Below are 19,416 nucleotides of genomic sequence, written 5' to 3'. Positions count from 1 at the left end.
CAGAGTAATGTAAACAGGATGAGAAAGGAAAAAGGAAGCCACTGGAGAGGAATAACATCATCTAAAGTGTTGGGAAGATTATTCTGGCAATGGTAAACAGAACAAGTTAAAGAAAGTTGAGAGGTAAGGAGCCATCCTGTAGCTTATGGCAGTAATCCAAGCAGGTGGTGATTGGTGATGGCCTGAACTAGAACTCGGTGGCAGGAATGGAGAGTATAAATATGAGAGACATTTTGAAGGAGACTGTATATGAGGGAATGAACAAGAAGGATTCAATTATTATTATAAAATTTCAAAACTGATGACCAGAGAATGTTGGTTCCATTTACAAAGACTGAGAATTTATGCAGATAAACTAATTTTTGAGTAACAACAGAAAACAGGAAGAGATAGGAAGTCCAAGAGGAAATATCCACCAGGCATTTGGAATCTGAGATGTCGCAGATTTTTAACTGGAACACTCTCATTAGAATTCTGGCTTTGCCGCTCACCATCGCTGTGATCTGCACCAATTACTGAAATCTTTGAGTCTCAACTTCTTTGTCTGTAAAATGGGGGTAAAGATTTATACAGAATTTATACATCCCTGGAAAAACATATAAAAAATTAGACACTGGTTACCACTGGGCAAAGGAGCTGAGTGGATGGCAGAAAAGTGGGAAATATTTTACTATATAGCCTTTTGTAGCATTTGAATTTTGACACATGAATATATTGGCAAAGAAAGGAAGTGAAGTTTAAAATAAAAGGCGGGCGGTGACATCTATTGTCTGTAAGATTAAACAGCTACTGAAGAGTCAAAGCACTTCACAACCTCTGCAAGTTACTATGCTGGAGAGCAACTGAGCTCAGGTAAGAGGACTAGATTGTTAGAGGACGCATGTGCTTATACTAAAGGAAGCCCTCAGATTGGCAGAGAAGAAATGGAAGAAAGAGCTTAGACTGAATTCAACTCAAAGATTCAACTCTGAGGAAAAGGGGGAATGAAGAATCCAGAGAAGGTGCAGTTCAGAGAGTGGGAAGAGTAAGTGAGGACAGATAAGGACTGAAGAAGGGGAAGGCTGACAGTGTCCAATGTATCAAAAGGAAAGACGATAAAGGCAGAAAAAGGTTCTGGATTTAGCATTAAGAAGAACACTGGTGATCTTTTAAGTAACTAAGCAAAGTAATAAGGAAACAGACCTATAAACAAGTGTGTTAAAGAAAGAGTAGGGAATGAAGATGTAAAAGCAGATATAGATGCTATTTTTGAAGTTCAAAAGAAAGCTTTTTTACAAAAGAAAAAAAAAGTCATTGCCATTAGGTAATATTACAGTTTTAATTTATTTATTTAAATACACAGGCTACTTCCATTTATCCACTTTTTACTGCCTAAATTGTTCTGCCTTGTACTGTTAGTTTGTACTTGGGAATAAAATTACTAACCAAATAGCCCCATAAGTTATGTCCTGTATTTACACATATTCAAAATTATGTCTTATAAAGTGCTCTATGTATAACAGATATTTAACCTTTTGGGATAATCAAGAAGGTTGAGACATGTTACATAAGATGATATTAATAATTTTAAAGAAGAAAAGATTTACCATTTAAAAAATTGAACAAAGTGTTAGAAAATCTATAAAATTATCTACAGTGTTATCTTCTCATTTCTGTCACTTTGCACAGTATTGGATACCTAAAATGCTCTCTGTAATTACATATTGGTTTAAAGGTCCATTAATTTAATGTAGTAAGCTTAACGGAGCACATCAAAGTTCCCCAGAAATAGCACATCAGTCATATTTCAACGATGAAATATGGTTCAAGTTTCTGTTTCAAGGATGTTACCTATTACAAAATTGTTCTTACCAGGACCATTTTTCAAAAAGGAAATATCTAACTCTTGAAATGGAGCCCCCTTTCTCACACACCACCATTGTTACTGTCACTGACTATTTGGTCTGAATTTCTCTCTCCAGGCTGGTTTAACTCACTGCTCAACTGAGGCTCTGTCCTGAATTACTGTTTTCTGGGTCAGCTCCTAAATGGGGGCTTCTCCTCTACTCTAGAATGGGACTGGCCACCAGGGATGTGTTCCAGAAAAGCATGGCAAAAAGTTGATAATCTTCAAAATAAAGAAAAATGTCATGTTAAAAGTACTCTGTGAAGGGGATTAAGAGGTACAAACTTTCAGTCATATAAGTCACGGCATATGATGTGCAGCATAAGAAACATGGTGAATAATACTGTAGTAACTCTGTATGAGGACAAATGGTTACTAGATTTATTGTGGTGATCATTTCATAATGTATTTAAATATTGAATCACTAAGTTATACACCTGAAACTAATATAATATTGTATGTCAACCATACTTCAATGAAAAATAAATAAACAAAAGTACTCTGCCAGAGACATAATACCTCTAAATTTTCTATGTCTCCATTGTACTAACTACAAAAAGAAAAAGATTATTAAAAGAGCTAATTCTCATGTTTAACTTGTCATTTCTCCTAGGATCAGGTAAGATATAATCAGAAATCTTCGGAGAGATCAAGTCAAAAATAAAATTACGCCTTTGAGAATACCCAGAACAAATAATCTTTTGCTGTGTAACAGACAGGTTGAATAAATCAACCTCTTCAGATAAGACAATAACACCAGAATAGTGTAAACTATTAATACTGACCAACACAAATGGATATTATAGCAAGACATATAAAAAAAATCCAAAGAAAAATACAAACACATGAAAAAATATTTTTGTTCCTATGAAATTATTTGTTTTTGACTACCTTAACAATAATACGCTATACTTGGGCCTTGATTTAGGCCCTTCCTTCCTTCAGGTTTTTAAGACATTCGGAACGAAAGTATTTCCTTTAAACCTGGAATATCTGATTACAGGTGGAAATTATAATACCTACCAACTCACCCGTAAAAATAGCAATAGAATGCACACAATTTGCAACTGAAATACCAAAACTCAAAAATCAATCAGCAGTGATAAGACTGGCTGAGAGGAAGAAAGGAAAGAATGAAGAAAGAAAAGAAGGAGCGAGGAAAACCTTGAATAAAAATAATTACTCTTGGTGACAGAGTAAAATTTGAATTTGAAATCAACAACCTTGTAAAGGTTAAATCATTAGAACTGTTTTCTTCTGCTCTATTTCAATATTTTCAAAAATACACCCAGGCTTTGAAAAAATGATTATTTGACCACATCCATTTAATTAAAATCAATATGCTCAGATTTCAGGCACAGTGGGAAAAAATTCTTTGTGGGAGAGACAAATATTTAATAACATGTATTTTCGATTAAAAAGAACTAAAGAAAAAAGCCACAAGAAAGATAAAGATAAATCAGAACAAAAAACTTCAGGGAAGATGTGGTATATTGAAGAAATACTCGTAAGCTGTGAAATCAACAAAACAGTTAACACTTAAGTAACCTTAATGTGGTTGTGAAGTTCAATGCAAATATTATAAAAAAAATTTCACACGATAACTGCATAGTATAAAAAAAGTAACTGGTAATTAAATTTCAGATTATTTCAACAACATACAGGGGGAGGAGGGAATGAAGGGGAGTAGAAAAGAGGAGAATTTAAGCCTGCTAAAATTTGCAATATTTCAACCACCATACTTTTCATTCTTAATAGAGATACACAAGTTCTTATATTAATATATAAAATATAGAGGTAGGGAAAGTAAGAATAATGCTTAATTACCATGCTAAAATCTTTTTAGTTCACTAGAGAATAAAAGAACAGTGAAAACTTGATCAAAATAACAAAGTAATGAAACAAAGGAAACAAAAAAGGACACATTGTAAACAGTCTAAAATACGACTGTTTATAAAAGTACAAAAACTCAGTTACATCGATAAATGTAAATAAGTTACACTACTAAAAAAGACTCAGATTAAGTCTAAAGAGGTAAATCTAATTATATGTTATTTATAAGAATCAAACCTAAATGACAGAGAAAGGTTGAGGATAACAAAATTGGCAAAGACCTGATAGATATGTGGAAAGAAAAATAAACAAGAGGCAATATTAATATTACATAAAGAACTTGAGGCCAAAACAGCTTTAAATAGGAGAGAGGATTCTTTTACACTAATAGAAGTTCTATCTGTGGAACAAGATAGCATTAAGATTTTTAAATTAAAATGGTTACATATAAATTGGCATGAGAAGCTAATGAATATCAAAACTTCACAGATCAAAAAGAGAAACTAATTTAAGATATAGTATACTTGAGTACTATCAATAAGATTTCATACAGTTTAATACTGAAATATATATTAACACATATATATATTATATATTTATCTGTATTACTTAACATATATATTACATTATATAGAAAATATACTGTCTTTTCAAATTCTACGAACTGTTTACAAAAAATGATCCTACACTGCGCCACAAAGAAACCTTAAAATTAGGAATTAATAACAAAAGGTTAGCAACAACAAAAATTCCATCTACAAATATAAAAACCTTATCACGTCAAAAACAGAAACTTCCAGTTATAAGAAAAGTAAGTACTAGGGATGTAATGCACAATATGATGACTGTAGTTAACACTGCTGTGTGATATATAGGAAAATTGTTACAGTAAATATTAAGAGTTCTCATCATAAGCAAAAAAAATTTTTTTCTTGTTCTTCTTTTTATCTATATGAGATGATGGATGCTAACTAAACTTAGTGTTAATCATTTCATAATATTTGTAAGTCAAACCATTATGCTTAAACTTATGTATGTGATGTATGTCAGTTACATCTTAATAAATGGGATAAAAGAAGAATAAGAAAAAAGGGGATAAAAATATTATTTAAACTAATTCCATGGTCAAAGAGGAAATCAAAACTGCTCTCATGGAAACTAAAAGAACAAAATCATTTACAATACAGTCGCCCCTCAGTATCCGCAGGGGTTCCAGGACCCCCCACTCCCGGCTGCAGATACCAAAATCTACAGATGCTCAAATACTACTGGTGTAGTATTTGCATATAAATTGCATATGCACATCCTCCCACATACTTTAAATCATCTCTAGATTACTTATAATACCTAACACAATGTAAATGCTATGTAAATAATTGCTGGCAGGTGGCAAATTCAAGTTTTGCTTTTTGGGACTTCCTGGGATTTTTTTTTTGGAATACTTCTTTGAGTCATTGGTGGTTGGCTGAATCAGCAGATGTGATACAAAGGGATGATTCTGCAACCAAAAACCATGAAACACCTAGGAATATCTCACAGAATATGAGCAAAATTTGTATGCTGAAAACTAAAAACCACTGATGAGAAACTGAGAAAGATCTAAATAAATGGAGATATGCCATGTTCATAGATTAGAAAACTCAATACTATTAAGATGTCAATTCTTTCCAAATTGATCTATAGATGCAAATACCAATCAAAATCCTAGCAGACTTTTTCGTAGAAATTGACAAATTGGTTTAAAATTTTGTATGGAAAGGCAAAGGACCTAGAACATCCAAAATAAATACAAAGGTAGAGGACTCACACTACCTGATGCCAAGACTTACAGAATTCCAAGCTACAGAAATCAAAATTGTGTGCTATTGGCTTAAGAACAGATACACGGACCAAAGGAACAGAACAGAATCCAGAAATAGACCTATATAGATAAGGTCAACTCATTTTCAACAAAGATGCTAAGGTAATTCACAGAGAAAGGATAGACTTTTTAACAAATGGTGCTGGAACACCTGGCTATCCAAACACACCTCCATTCTTACCTTGCACCATATACAACAGTCAACTCAAAATGGATTACATAGAGCTAAATATAAAAGTTAAAACTATAAAACTTCTAGAAGAAAATATATGAGAAAATCTTTGAGACTTTGGGTTAGATAAAGACTTTCTAGACAGGGGCTTCCCTGGTGGCACAGTGGTTGAGAGTCCACCTGCTGATGCAGGGGACACGGGTTCGTGCCCCGGTCCGGGAAGATCCCACATGCTGCAGAACCGCTAGGCCTGTGGGCCACGGCCACTGAGCCTGTGTGTCCGGAGCCTGTTGCTCTGCAACGGGAGAGGCCACAACAGTGAGAGGCCCGTGTACCGCAAAAAAAACAAAACAAACAACAACAACAACAAAAAAACTTCCTAGATAAAAAACAAAAATACAACCCCAAAAGGAAAAAAAAAAATTGATAAACTATATTTCATCGAAACAAAAAAACTTCTGTTCTTCAAAAGATGCTGTATTCAAGGCACATACTGGCAGAAAATATCTGCAAAATACACATCTGATAAAAGTATTTGTATCTGGAATATATAAGGAGCTCAGTAACAAGAAGAAAACCTAAAAAAAAAGCAGCATAAAAGATTAGAGCAGGCATTTCACTAAAGAAGAGATCTGGATGACAAGCCTATACGATGCTGGTGGATACCACTACACAACTATTCAAAAGACTAAAATTACAAAGCCATACAATAAAAAGTGCTAGCAAGGATAAAGAACTACAACTCATACATTGCCGCTGAGTATGTAAAATGGTACAGCCATTATAGAAAAGAGTTTGGCAGTTTCTTACAAAGTTAAACATACATTTACCACACAACCCAACAATTCTACTCCTAGGTTTTTACCCAAGAGATGTCCTACAAAGATCTGTACAATAAAAGCTTTATTTATAATAGAAAAAAAAAAACACAAAAAACTGGAAACAATTCAAATGTCCATGAAGCTGTCAACGGATAAATAAACTATGGTCCATATACTGGGATACTACTCAGCAGTAAAATGGAACTACTGCTTCATGTAACAACATGGATAAATTATGCTAAGCATTATGTTAAGCAAAAGAAGCCATACCCAAAAGGCTACATATTGTATGCTTCCATTTATATTTTGGAAAGGCAAAATTATAGGGATAGAAATCAGTTCAGTACTAGTCAGGGGTTAGGGGAAAGACTGACTAGAGGGGCCTGAAGGAACTCTGGAGTGATTTGAAAATGTTCTATATCACAATTGTGGTGGTAGTTACACAACTGTATACATCTATTAAAATTTGAACTGCATATCTAGAACTGTGTACCTAGAAAAGTTTCTGTAAATAAATTATACCACAAAATCTGACTTAAAAAGTGCATTTCAGGGACTTCCCTGGTGGCGCAGTGGTTAAGAATCCTCCTGCCAATGCAGGAGACATGGGTTCAAGCCCTGGCTGGGAAGATCCCATATGCCGCGGAGCAACTAAGCCCGTGTGCCACAACTACTGAGCCTGCGCTCTAGAGCCCGCGAGCCACAACTACTCAGCCCATGTGCTGCAACTACTGAAGCCCACGCACCTAGAGCCCGTGCTCCGCAACAAGAGAAGCCACCGCAATGAGAAGCCCCCGCACTGCAACGAAGAGTAGCCCCCGCTCGCCGCAACTAGAGAAAGTCCACGCACAGCAACGAAGACCCAACACAGCCAAAAAATAAATAAATTTATTTAAAAAAAAAAAGTGCATTTCAAATTAATGGCAATGGGAACACTGAAAGTTGTAATTTATGGAATGTGGCCAACCTGCACTAAGAGGAAAATTAATAGCCTTAAGTGCTTTCATTATTAAACAGAAGAATAAAAATAAATGTACCAACCACTTGAAAGGCACAAGAAAGCCATGCTTCTGGCAAGAAAAGGGGAACATAAACACAATAGTAAGAATAAAATAAAGATAAAATTTTAAACACGGAGCTACTAAAAATTATAAAGGTTCTTTATACTGATACTCATGAATCTGCAAAATAAATTAAATGGAAAACAAATTCTCAAAACTGATTCAAGAGGTAGAAAACTTTGATAGGGCAATAACCATGTAAGTAATTAGAAATATTCTCAAAACTCTATCCCTGGAAGAAGTTCCAGGTTCAGATGGACTTATGGCACTTTTTTTTTTTTTTAACATCTTTATTGGGGTATAATTGCTTTACAATGGTGTGTTAGTTTCTGCTTTATAACAAAGTGAATCAGTTATACATATACATATGTTCCCATATCTCTTCCCTCTTGCGTCTCCCTCCCTCCCACCCTCCCTATCCCACCCCTGACTTATGGCACTTTTAAAGCTATACCCTCAGAAGACAGAAAATTCTTATGTCATAGCTCTTAACCATTTCAGAGCATGGCAAGGGTAACTATTTACACTGCATTTACATTTTATTTATAACTACTTACATAATATTTACATTGTATTAGGTATTGTAAGTAATCTAAAGATGATTTAAAGTATATAGGAGGATATACATAGGTTATATGCAAAAACTACTATTTTATACAAGGAACTTGAGCATCTGAGGATTTGGGTATTCAGCAGGGGGTACCGGAACCAAGCCCCCAAAAATGTCAAGGGACAACTGTATATCAATTAAAGGAAAAAAACATGCAACCACATGAATGAGTCTCATCAGTATAATGTTGAGCAAAAGAAGTAAAAACAAACAAAACTAAACAATATTTTTAGGGAGGCATATATATAGATGGTAAAACTATAAAGAGCAAAGAAATGATTATCACAAAGGTCAAAACAGTGGTTTCCATTGGGTGGGTATTAAGGCTCTGATCAGGAAGAACGATGTGAGAGAAGGAAGCAGGGTTCTGTGATTTTGCAGTGTTCTCTTTCTAGCTGGATGGTGGTTACATGGGTTTTGATTTACAATTATTAAACTATTAAATATACATTGTACATACTTCTTTGTATGTGTGATTTATCTCAAAATAAGGAAAGAAATGAGATAGAATAATACAGTGCTCTCACTTGGTTTGGTTCCCTAAAATGACTGAGCACATTCTCTTCTTGGATAGTATGTTTAGTAGAAAAAAACACAAGAGGACAGAGCTCTCTTAATTCTTAATTAAGTCCTCTTAAGAAGCTCTCTTAAGCATATTAAGTCTCTCTGAACCCTAATTTGCTCATCTATTAAGTGCAAATACTAATTACTGTCCTTATGTCTTGGGGTATTTGTGACTATCAATCATAATATACCAAAACATGTTTAGAAAATTGCAAACAAACAAAAAAACACAGCAGTTCAGTTTTCATAATCTGAAATTCAAAGGTTTTTGTTACACTGTAGCTATGATCATACCAAGAGATAATAAAATCCATGAAAGTAAGATTTATTTCTGACAATTTTCCATTTCACTTTAAGCAGCATTTTTTTAAAAGTGGTGCATCTGTCATCAGTAATGGGCAAACAAATAGGGTTCCACTTTGAGAAAAAATTAATATAAAACATTAATTTAACCTAGGAAATGCTACAAAAGATGACACATTAAAAGTCTAGAGATTGAAATCTGTTCTTGTATTTACAAAAGAAAACTTAAGAATGTCTTTTCCTCTGTGTGAAAAGGAGAAATACAGTTCGCTAAGTTCCCCATCCAGTACCTTTCTCTAATAAATACAGTCAGCACCAAAACTGTTCTCCCTAAATTGAGTAAAGGAAACAAGAATAAAATAAACAATTTAACTGGGCTTCTCAATTAGCCTTGGTGCTGCTATGGGACAATTAAAAAGAAACTGAGAGGCAAGTCTAATTCACTAAAACAAACCTAAACATTAAAGGATGTAAATTTTTCAATAACTAAGTAATATCTTTGAATGGTGACACAGCATAACTAGACTTATCATGGTGATCATTTTGAAATGTATAGAAAAAGATTACTATGTTGTGTAACAGGAACTAACACAGTGTTGCAGCTCAGTTATACTTCAAAAGCAAGCACACAAACAAACAAACATACAAACAAATTCATAGAAAAAGAGATCAGATTTGTGGTTACCAGAGGCACGGGGTAGTTGGATGAAAGCAGCCAAAAGGCACAAACTTCCAGTTATAAGATAAATAAGTACCAGGAATGTAATGTATAGCATGATAAATATAATTAACACTGTTGTTAGGTTATGTATGAAAGTTGTTAAGAAAGTAAATCCTAAGAGTTCTTATCACACAAAAAAAATTTTTTAAATTCTTTAATTTTGTATCTATGAGATGATGGATGTTCACTAAACTTATTGTGTAATAATTTCATGATGTAAGTCGAATCATTACACTGTATACCTAAAACTTATACAATGCTCTGTCAATTTTATCTCAATAAAACTGGGAAAAAAAGAAAGAAGTTTTATATATTTACTTTGCCACTTCTAACTTCTGCCACCAATATCAACAATGCTCTTGGAAATTTTTTAGATTGAAACACTTAGAAAAAGACAAAGATAATATTGGGTTGGCCAAAAAGTGCCTTTGGTTTGTAAGTAAAACTAAAAGACACCTTTTTCATTTCCACCAAAAACTTTACTGAACAACATATTCACCCTTTTGTGCCACTACCTTCTGTCATTTTTTAGGCAACTTCATAATTCCATCTTCCCAAAACTTTTTATCTTTTTGAGCAAAGAACTGTTCCAGGTGCCTTTTACAGTCTTCCAGGAAATTGAAATTTTTTCCATTAAGAGAATTTTGTAAAGACCAAAATAAATGGAAATCCGAAGGTGCATTGTCTGGTGAATAAGGCAGATGAATCAGAACTTCCCAGCCAAGCTGTAACAGTTTTCGCCTGGTCATCAAAGAAACATTCTGTCTTGCATTATCCTGATGAAAGATTAGTCTACTGACTAATTCTAGACACTTTTCGTCGAGTGCTACTTTCAGTTGGTCTAATTGGGAGTAGTACTTGTTGCAATTAATCCTTTGGTTTTCCGGAAGGTGCTCATAATAGAGGACTCCCTTCCAATCTCACCATATACACATCACCTTCTCTGGATGAAGACCGGCCTTTGGTGTGGTTGGTGGTGGTTCATTTCGCTTGCCTCACGATCTCTTCCGTTCCACATTATTGTACAGTATCCACTTTTCATCGCCTGTCACAATTTTTTTTTTAACATCTTTATTGTAGTGTAATTGCTTTACAATGTTGTGTTAGTTTCTGCTGTATAACAAAGTGAAATCAGCTATACGTATACACAATTTGTTTTAACAACAGAACGTTTTTGTTACGTTTAAGTAGAGAATTGCATGTGGAAATATAACTTATGTGGAACCCAAACATGAAAGCGATTAACATAACCAAGCTGGTGTAAATGATTTTCAATGCTTGACTGGATATTCTGAGTATGTCAGCTATCTTCTGTGGGGTATAATGTTGATTGTTCTCAATTAATATCTCGATTTGATGGCTATCAACTTCAACTGGGGTATCCAACCGTGGAGCAACGTCCAGCGAGAAATCTCCAGCACAAAACCTCACAAACCATTTTTGACACGTTCAGTTAGTGACAGCACCTTCTCCATACACTGCACAAATCTTTTTTTGCATTTTTACCTTTCTTGAAATAATAAAGCATAATAGGTGAAAAATGTTGCTTTTATTCTTCCATCTTCAATATTAAAATGGCTACACAAAAATTCACCAATTTTGATAAGTCTTGTATTAAATGTATGCTGATATGACAGCTGTCACATACAATCTAACAAAATTGTTTCGAATGAAGTTAAACACAACTAAGTGCCACTAGAGCCATCTTACAGAAAAAACCAAACAAACCTTTTGGCCAACCCAATATAAAAATGTAAAGCAAAACAATATGCTCTATTATAATGCTATATTATTTTTCTATATAAAATATTAATGTTCAAAGTTCTGCATACCTGAATGTTTTCCCTACTCCAAGTATGTGGTGTTTTACTGGCAAGTAATTTCAGATCTTGAATAGCAAGTCTCTTTACTGCTTTCCTGGGGTCATTCTTCAAATACTGCAATAGAAGTTGAATCTACAAAAGAAATAAGTCACTCCATGAATGATACTGTCACTGAAATTATCATTAGGGATGCAGTGTAAGTTAGTGAAACTTACATTTGAGACAGGGCTCATTTCAAATTACAGCCCTGTCATTTATTCGCTATGTGCCCATGTTTGGACCTCTTTCTCCTCTTGTATAGAAATATACTATCATTTAACTTGCAAGGTTCCAGCACAAGACCTGGCCTCAAACACTCAATTCTTCCCTTTTTTTCCCCCCCCAACTCTATGCTCTGCCACGTACCCCCACCTCCCCCTCATTTCTCTCAAGGCTCCGAAGAATTAGCACTATGAACAGAGGAAAAAAGCAAGCAAAAGGAAATGAAACCTTCTCTGATCTTTATCAGAGAAAGGGATCTTAATGTTATCAAAACTTATGGGTTACTTATTTTTTATCGTATACTTAATATGCAAGTTTATTGAAAAGGCAGTTAAAGAAAATTGACATTACCTGCTTAGGCGTATCAACCAAGGATGAAGCTGCAAGCAGAGTAAAGGTGTGCAAAGAAACAATCACCATTTTGTTGGAAGGGTAGGATGTGACTAGCTGTTGTAAGAGCTCACGAGCACTGGATGCCAATATTGCATCATGGTGCATGTGCTGCAGGATGGGGATCAACTTCAGCTTCAAGTCGACTGGCGTGGCTAGACCTAGATACAGAAAGAATGCTTAGAGATTTCTGATCATCATCCTGGATAATAGTTCACAGTTAAAAGGTCTGATTCAGTTAGCAAAATGACCATTTAAAAACAAATAGTATATGAGTATTATGGTTATAACATTAAAGATAATTATATACTAGAGATAATCAACAAGTTCAATAGTTTTTTTTTCAAAAGTATGTACCTTAACATTAAGTTGTGGGTGCTTATTAAACTACATGCTGATAGTAGAAAATGCCCTTAAAAGGCACACTAGAAAGCAGTCTTATTTGCTGCCTGTTTCTTCCCAAAGGATACTAAAAGATATACACATACATGTATACATATACACACGTATATGTACAAACTCAATGGTGATTATTTGATTATATTTACAATTTTAATTATTTCCTTCAATTCTAAGTCAAGATCAGGATGTGAACAGACTGTGTATGGAGCAGTTTTGAAACTCTCTGAACTTTGTGTAGCAATGCCTTTCTTTACAGTATACAAAGCTGGAACTCCATGAGGATTAATTCCAAAGCATCTTTTCCTGTCAACATTGGAGCTACATAAACAAAAAAGTCTTTTCTTCTACAACACGGCTTTGAGGTGACAGTGAACAAAAAACTGTCATCATAATATACTACACATAGGTCAAAAGCTAATTTAGCTCTGCTGATCACTGGTTTTGCCACTGTGAAGTGTTAGTGTGAATACATAAATATTTCAACATCCAACAGTGGCTTACATCAACTAAGTCCCTTACTATTTGGCCTCTCTTTGAGTTTAGCCAAAACAGAGAGTCCCAGGAGATGGGAGGGAGAATAAGGCCAGAACATTTACTCCCTGGTTTTCTCTCTGCAGGATCATATCAGGCTTATGTTATTATTGTTTTGATCCTTAAGGTACTGAATGCATTTGAATGACCAGTCTATCTTTGAAACTCTTTCTCAATAGCTTCTGCTTTTTCACACTCTTCCTGGATTTTTTTCCTTTCTCAATCTCTTCTTTGTATTCTCCTCTTTATCCACACTTTAACTTCTGGCATTCCTTGGGCTTGGTAATATATTATCTTCTTACCCTATATACTTTCCCTGAGTGAGCTTGAGCTTACATAAACCCATGGCTTCTATTACCAGCTATATGCTTTTTTTTTTTTTTTTTTTGCGGTACGCGGGCCTCTCACCGCTGTGGCCTCTCCTGTTGCGGAGCACAGGCTCCGGACACGCAGGCTCAGCGGCCATAGCTCACAGGCCCAGCCGCTCCGCGGCATGTGGGATCTTCCAGGACCGGGGCACGAACCCGTGTCCCCTGCATCAGCAGGCGGACTCTCAACCACTGCGCCACCAGGGAACCCCACCAGCTATATGCTTTTAAAGACTGCCTCCCCCTCGCCTCCCTGCTCCCTGAACTTCAGATATGTGTATCCCATTACCTCTGGTCATCTCCAATGGGATGTCTCAGATGTATTTTATACTTAACACAGCCCAAAGACAACTTCTGATCTTTGCTACGAAATTGCCCCTCCAACTTTTCCCATTTCAGGATATGACAACTCCATCATTACAGCTCCTCAGAACTTGGAGTCTTTCTTGATTCCCTTATTTCTCTCACACCCACATCCAAATTTATCAACAAATCTTGTTGGTTTCTATCTTTAAAATATAACCCAAATCTGACTGTCTTTCTACCTTCATTGCTATCACATTGGTCCATTTCCACCACCATCTCTTGACTGGACCATTGCAACAGTGTCCTAAGTATTGTCTCTACTTAGGCCTTTCCCCATGGCAGACTCCTGTCGCATATCTCCCCCTTCTCCTCTGCAAGTCTGTTCTCAATCCAGCAGTCAGAGGGACTCTTTGTGTTTACAGACATTTTTACTGAAGGCTTAGGGAGACTCAAGATTTTACTTTGCAGAAACACAAGCAGCTTAAAATTTAATTTAAGGATACTTTATTCCTAAAACTTGCTCACCACTTCTATTATCTTGAGCTCCAATCTTCCTCCACCTTGCCCCCATTCCTACCCCTGTGTTTTTCTCCCTGTCTCTCTTTCTATCTCCTAATTCCTGTTCATTTACTTCCACTTTAAATTTATTTATTTGTTTGTTTGTTTTTATTTAATTATTTTTGGCTGCATTGGGTCTTCGTTGCTGTGCGCGGGCTTTCTCCAGTTGCAGTGAGCAGGGGCTACTCTTCGTTGCGGTGTGCAGGCTTCTCACTGCAGTGGCTTCTCTTTTTTTTTTTTGCGGTACGCGGGCCTCTCACTGTTGTGGTCTCTCCCGTTGCGGAGCACAGGCTCCGGACACGCAGGCTCAGCGGCCATGGCCACAGGCCCAGCCGCTCCGCGGCATGTGGGATCTTCCCAGACCGGGGCACGAACCCGCGGCCCCTGCGTCAGCAGGCGGGCTCTCAACCACTGCGCCACCAGGGAAGCCCCGGTGGCTTCTCTTGTTGCAGAGCACAGGCTCTAAGCATGCGGGCTTCAGTAGTTGTGGCTCGCGGGCTCTAGAGTGCAGGCTCAGTAGCTGTGGTGCATGGGCTTAGTTGCTCCGCAGCATGTGGGATTTTCCCAGACCAGGGCTTGAACCCGTGTCCCCTGCACTGGCAGGTGGATTCTTAACCACTGCATCACCAGGGAAGTCCCTACTTTAATTTTTTACAGATAAAACTTATGGAACAAAAATGAATCTTAAGTATGCATATTAATGGATTTCTACATATGAATATATCCATAGAGCCACCACTCAAGCTATACAGAATCCTCCAGCACCCTAGGAGGCTTACATCAACTCCCTTGCTATTTGCCTTCTCTCTGGGTGGAGAGCCCCAGCAGAGGGGAAGAGAAGAATGCTCAGGACCGAGTATTTATTCCTTGGCTCCTTCTCTGCAGGGTCACATCAGGTCACATCATTCTGAAGGTCAGTTTTTCAAAGTGGCCCTCCTGATGTGACTCCAGGTTCTGGTAGCCACTCCCTCTTCTGCACCATAGAGGGGTATAGACTACATCATCCCCTATAGTTTACCTTGCCCACACCTTTGTAAATCATTCCTTCATTAAACCCTACTAATTATCTCAGCTCAAATGTGACATCTGTTTCCTGCTGAGATCTTGTCTGATACAGCAGGCATTCAATAAAAACCTACTCAATGAATGAGTGATGCTTCCTTTCTAATGATAGCTTTCTGTAGGACAGCCCTTTTCTGGCAGCAGGGGAAAAAAGACAAAGGAATAAACAGAAACAGGATAAAGCTCAACCACTGTATCTTGGTCTTCAATTAAGTGATTTTATTGTGGCTCCATTTCCTTTTCCATAAAATAGAGGTAGTAGTGTTACCTATCCAAGTCTGCCAAATTGCACAATTCAAAGAAATGCCATCTAGAAATACACAAAGAGAGTCGTGTTCTCTAGAGCCGTGCAATGCTGTAACCCCAGAGCTTCCTTTTATGAATATGATGAGGGTAGTGGGGTAATACATGTGAAGCACAGTATGGAAGATGAGGCTAGAATACTAAGGCTTTGTAGGCTACAGTGAGGAATTTGAATTTGAGTTTCGTTGCAGCTGGAAGATACTGGAGGGACATTAGCAGAGTGAAGAGAGTCCCAGAGCTCCTAACAGCACAGCTCTCCCCCAGGTCAGAATGTTTTCCCCCTAAATATCTGCATTTCTCACTCAAATATCACTTTATCAGAAGTCTTCCTTGATCAACATATATAAAACAGTAACTTCCCCCCTTCTATCCTGCCATCTGCTCTGGGGACTCTCTATCCTTCTTACCGCACTTGTTCTCCGCAGCACCTGATATGTCATAAATTTACTTATCTGTTGCCACCACCAACCCTTCCACCATTAGAATGTAGGTTACATGAGGGCAAGGGCTTTGTTTTGTGTACTACTGTATCCTAAGCACCTAGAATAGTTCTGGCATTTAGAAGACACTTAATAAACATTATTTGAATGAATAAACGAATGAATAGTGACTAGCACACAGTAAGTACTTAATAAATGTTAGCAGCTAATATTAATATAAATCCCATTAAGTTACTTCATAATACCAAATGAAGCATACATACCTTGAATCATTTCACTGATTTTGTTACAGATTCCTACAGCAAAATCCCTTTGGAAAGAGAAAACAGCAAAATCTTTAAAACCAAACAATTAAATTTGCTTCAGTTTTCTGAGGACTTAAAAGAAACAGAACACAGTAAGCACAGGAGAAATGCAATACTCCAAATCGTAACTAATATTCCTAAGGTCAGGTGCCAGGGGTGGGGTAAGAAATGCAACTGAAACCAAAACTCCAAACAGCAGTGGGCTTATGCCAACACTGTTCCCACATGATTTTCAAGGAAAAATGCTCTGATTTATGAGCATTGTTGCAATTTGCATTACTAAATGACACTGTCTGAAAGACTCAAGGTCACCATCTCGGTCTACAATGTTTTAGGACACACTTTTAATTAAGAGAAGCTTTCAACACACAAGCGATCACTTACGTAAACAATAAAATATATACCAAATATTCTGAATTTTAGAAAAACAGAGTAAGTATGAAGTAGTAGAAACGCAGTAGGAAATATGGATAGAATCTTACTAAGAGCCAAATTATTTAAAAGTGGCCATTTTTTAGATTAAAGACCTAAATGTAAGACTAGATACTATAAAACTCCCAGAGGAAAACAGGCAGAATACTCTCTGACATAAATCTTTTTGGATCCATCTCCTAGAGTAATGGAAATAAAAACAAAAATAAACAAATGGGACCTAATTAAACTTAAAAGCTTTTGCACAGTAGAGGAAACCATATGCAAAGCAAAAAGACAACCTACAGAATGGGAGAAAATATTTGCAAACGATGCAACAAAGGATTAATCTCCAAAATACACAAACAGCTCATACAGCTCAGTATCAAAGAAACAAACAACCCAATCAAAAAATGGGCAGAAGATCTAAATAGAAATTTCTCCAAAGAAGAAAGAAGACATACTGATGGCCAAAAGGCACATGAAACAATGCTCAACATTGCTAATTACTAGAGAAGCGCAAATCCAAACTACAATGAGGTATCACCTTACACCAGTCAGAATGGCCATCATCAAAGTCTACAAATAATAAATGCTGGAGAGGGTGTGGAGAAAAGGGAACCCTCCTGCACTATTGGTGGGAAAGTAAATTGGTGCAGCTACTAGGGAGAACAGTATGGAGGCTCCTTAAAAAACTACAAACAGAACTACCATATAATCCTGCAATCCCACTACTGGGCATATACCCTGAGAAAACCATAATTCAAAAAGAGTCATGTACCAAAATGTTCATCGCAGCTCTATTTACAACAGCCCGGAGATGGAAACAACCTAAATGTCCATCAACAGATGAACAGATAAAGAAGATGTGGTATACATATACAGTGGAACATTATTCAGCCATAAAAAAGAATGAAAGATGCCATTTGCAGCAACATGGATGGACCTAGATTGTCATACTAAGTAAGCCAGACTGAAAAAGACAAATATGATATATCTTAAATGTGGAATCAAAAAAAATGATACAGATGAACTTACATACAAAACAGAAATAGACCCACAGACATGGAAAATAGACTTGTGCTTACCAAGGGGGAGGGGGAGGAGGGATAAATTAGGAGTTTGGGGTTAACATATACACACTACTATATATAAAATAGATAACACATAGGACCTACTGTATAGCACAGGGAACTATACTCAATATTTTGTAATAACCTATATGGGAAAAGAATCTGAAAAATAGATATATATATGCATAACTGAATCACTTTGCTATACACCTAAAACTAACACAACATTGTAAACAAACTATACTTCAATTAAAAAAATAAAATAAAAATTAAAAACAAAGTAGGCATTTAAAAAATATTATATATGTGTAAAGTATTTTCCAAGGTGTTGCTTTTGAGTCTGTTGCAATTGAAATATCACTGAATGTTGCAAAAGTTATTAATAACATGAATTTTGGGGATAAAACATTATATAACATGTAAGGAAATAAGATACAGATAATATGATCTAACTTGGCTCTTTTAGTCATGATAAATTATACACAGGGCATGGAATACTTCCCCTCTGCAGTTTAGATGTCTATATAAAACATTTTCTGCCATTAAGATATTATTTAATATTCTCTGACAAAATGGAAAGCACACGTCAAGTACACAGTGGTTGTCTGCAGGAAAAATACCATGCAGTCATTTGAGTTTCTACATGAACTACCCATTTTTTTTCATGAAATTTCATAATTATTCAGAGTTGGCTATTTGCAGATATTTTCTAAAAAGATGAATAAAGAAAGCTTGTAACTTTAAGGAAAGTAACTGGGAAAATTTTTTGCCAATCTCAGCTTCTAAGCAAAAATTAGCATTTCAGAAAACTTGTATCTGTCACCATGAGCTTGACAGCTTAATATTCACAGACCTTCCTGATGAGATCAGTGGTGATAGTAACAAATGCCTTTGATATTTTACAATGAAAAAGGTCAACATTTGGAAGACCTGCATAACACAGTGAACCAATATTTTCCAGAAGACCAATATCTAAGTTATAAAACCATACACGGGTAAGAGAGGCCAATGGCTTTCAACGTAACAGTACATATTCACTGGTGGCTTTAGAGTTCACAGGGCAATTAACCTTTAAGAACCAACACTTTTCTAGTTTTGGTATAGTAGCAAAGAAAAACATCCATAATTACCTATAAAGCCTTTAAAAACACTCCTTTCTTTTCCAACTATATATCTGTGTGAGGCTGGATTTTTTTCATATTTTAACCAAAATAACATTGCAACAGAAACAGTGAACACAGAATCAGATATGAGAATCCAGCCAGACATTAAAAAGATTTGTAAAAACGTAAAACACCACCACTCTTCCCACAAAATTGATTTTTGTTTTCGAAAATAATTATTTTCATAAA

The 19,416-nt window shown here is 36.1% G+C and overlaps 1 protein-coding gene across 3 annotated transcripts in view; it reads right to left on the bottom strand.

The window, feature by feature from the left end:
• Positions 1 to 19,416, bottom strand: part of INTS7 (integrator complex subunit 7) — a 92,390-nt gene that overhangs the window by 55,237 nt on the left and 17,737 nt on the right. For all 3 annotated transcript variants that reach the window (XM_067729026.1, XM_067729028.1, XM_067729027.1), the window contains 3 exons: positions 16,539 to 16,585; positions 12,267 to 12,466; positions 11,664 to 11,786 (listed from right to left, as the gene is read on the bottom strand). In XM_067729026.1, coding sequence (XP_067585127.1) covers positions 11,664 to 11,786; positions 12,267 to 12,466; positions 16,539 to 16,585 — 370 coding nt within the window. The remainder of the gene's footprint in view (positions 1 to 11,663; positions 11,787 to 12,266; positions 12,467 to 16,538; positions 16,586 to 19,416) is intronic.

The sequence above is a fragment of the Pseudorca crassidens genome, chromosome 2 (genome assembly GCF_039906515.1).
Source record: "Pseudorca crassidens isolate mPseCra1 chromosome 2, mPseCra1.hap1, whole genome shotgun sequence".
Taxonomy (NCBI): Eukaryota; Metazoa; Chordata; class Mammalia; order Artiodactyla; family Delphinidae; genus Pseudorca; species Pseudorca crassidens.
Note: the sequence above shows the minus strand (reverse complement) of the source record. Positions and strands in the feature narration are given on the sequence as shown.